General features: G+C 44.7%; 1 protein-coding gene across 1 annotated transcript in view; it reads left to right on the top strand.

The window, feature by feature from the left end:
* Positions 1-116: 116 nt before the first annotated feature.
* LOC103311763 overlaps positions 117-1,895 on the top strand; it is a 1,936-nt gene continuing 157 nt past the window's right edge. The window contains exon 1 of the mRNA XM_029485313.1: positions 117-1,865. Within this exon, the coding sequence (XP_029341173.1) occupies positions 117-1,865 (1,749 nt within the window). The remainder of the gene's footprint in view (positions 1,866-1,895) is intronic.

Genomic DNA, 1,895 nt, shown 5'->3' with positions numbered 1-1,895 from the left:
TCAGCGATAGTTCCGAAGCTGCCTATGCAGCAGTAGTATACTTACGTGTAGACTCCGGAAATGAGGTGACTTGCAAACTATTCATGGGAAAATCAAAAATAGTTCCAGAGTAAAAAATGTCAATTCCGAGATCAGAGTTGTGCGGCGCATTGTTGTTAGCTCGTTTACTTGAATTTATAAAACCGAACCTCGTTAATCTGGATATAGGGCAGGTTATCGCATGGTCAGATTCAACCATCACCTTAGCATGGATAAAAACTCCCACAGCCAAACTGAAGACCTTTGTTGCAAATCGTGTGGCAAAGATTCAACAAGTTACCTGTATCGACACTTGGCGCCACGTTCCCACGGCAGAAAACCCTGCCGACTGCGCTTCTCGGGGTTTAGGACCTAAAGACTTAGCGATGCATGAACTTTGGTGGAATGGACCAGAATTTCTCCGCCACGGCCCTAGCGATTGGCCTCAAAAAATTCAAATGACACCAATGGATTTCCTCGAAGAAGAAATAGAAGAGAAACCTGTTACACTGACTGCTGTAATAAAGGAAGAAGAAGTCGCACTGTTGCACCATTCTGATAACTTACCAAAAATTCTAAGATTAACCGTTTATTTGATACGTTTCCGCAATCGACTAAGGGATAAAACATTTGCATTAACCACTGCACTTCCAACATCTGAGGAAACAGACTTTGCCTTGCAAGCCCTCGTGAGATGGACACAACACGTTTTTTTCGCCGATGACATCAAGAAACTCGACCAGGACAGACTGTGCTCAATGAAATTACGTAAACTTGCACCGTTCCTGGACAAGCATGGTCTACTCAGGGTGGGCGGTCGTCTAGCTAATGCAACGATGCCATACAATGAAAAATATCCCATTTTACTGCCCAAGTGTTCACGTCTTACTGCGTTACTAATTGACCATGTTCATAGAACCCAAAGTCATCCCGGACCTCAAACACTTCAGAACATCTTGTTTCAAGACTATTGGATATTGTCGGCTCGCAGTATTATCAAAAAAAGGACACATAAATGCATTCCATGTTTTCGAGTGAAACCACGCATGTCGCAGCCGGTCATGGGAAATCTACCACCACACCGTTTAACACAAATCCAACCTTTCTCAAAAGTTGGAGTTGATTTTGCTGGACCGTTTGATGTCAAGGCTGCCATGCTGCGAAAAGTTAAGGTAACGAAAGCCTATATTTGTGTCTTCGTTTGTATGGTCACCACCGCCATCCATGTAGAGCTTGTATCCGACCTGTCTACCCCCCTTTTTATAGCAGCGTTAGATCGTTTCATTAGTCGAAGGGGTCGATGTTCTGATATATACAACGACTGTGGAACCAACTTTGTGGGCACTCAAAGGTATTTGAAAGAAATCGATGCTATTATTCGTCAGCCCCACTATGCTCAACACGTCGTGGAAAACCAGATAAAATGGCACTTCAATCCCCTTGCAGATCCTCATATGGGTGGCCTCTGGGAAGCTGCAGTGAAGTCAGTAAAAACCCTGCTCCACCGAATCGTACTGGATCGAGTGTTAACCTACGAGGAACTGAACACAGTCCTCCACCACGTAGAAGTAACTCTTAATTCTAGACCCCTAAGTGCAATGTCTTCAGACCCCAGCGATTTCAGAACGCTGACAACTGGACATTTCTTAACCATGGAACCTCTTGTCGCTATCCCAGCACCCAAAGAACCAGAACAATCCATAATGATAAGTATACGTGAACGATGGTCACTAGTCCAGCAAATCCAACATCATTTTTGGAGCCGTTGGCAAAAGGAGTACCTCCACACTTTGCAAGAACGACCAAAATGGACTCGAGTCACCCCCAACCTTCAAATCGGGGACCTAGTAATCGTCAAGGAGCCCACTCCACCTCTC

The sequence above is a fragment of the Acyrthosiphon pisum genome, chromosome X (assembly GCF_005508785.2).
Source record: "Acyrthosiphon pisum isolate AL4f chromosome X, pea_aphid_22Mar2018_4r6ur, whole genome shotgun sequence".
Taxonomy (NCBI): domain Eukaryota; kingdom Metazoa; phylum Arthropoda; class Insecta; order Hemiptera; family Aphididae; genus Acyrthosiphon; species Acyrthosiphon pisum.
This window is presented reverse-complemented; position numbering and strand designations above follow the sequence as displayed.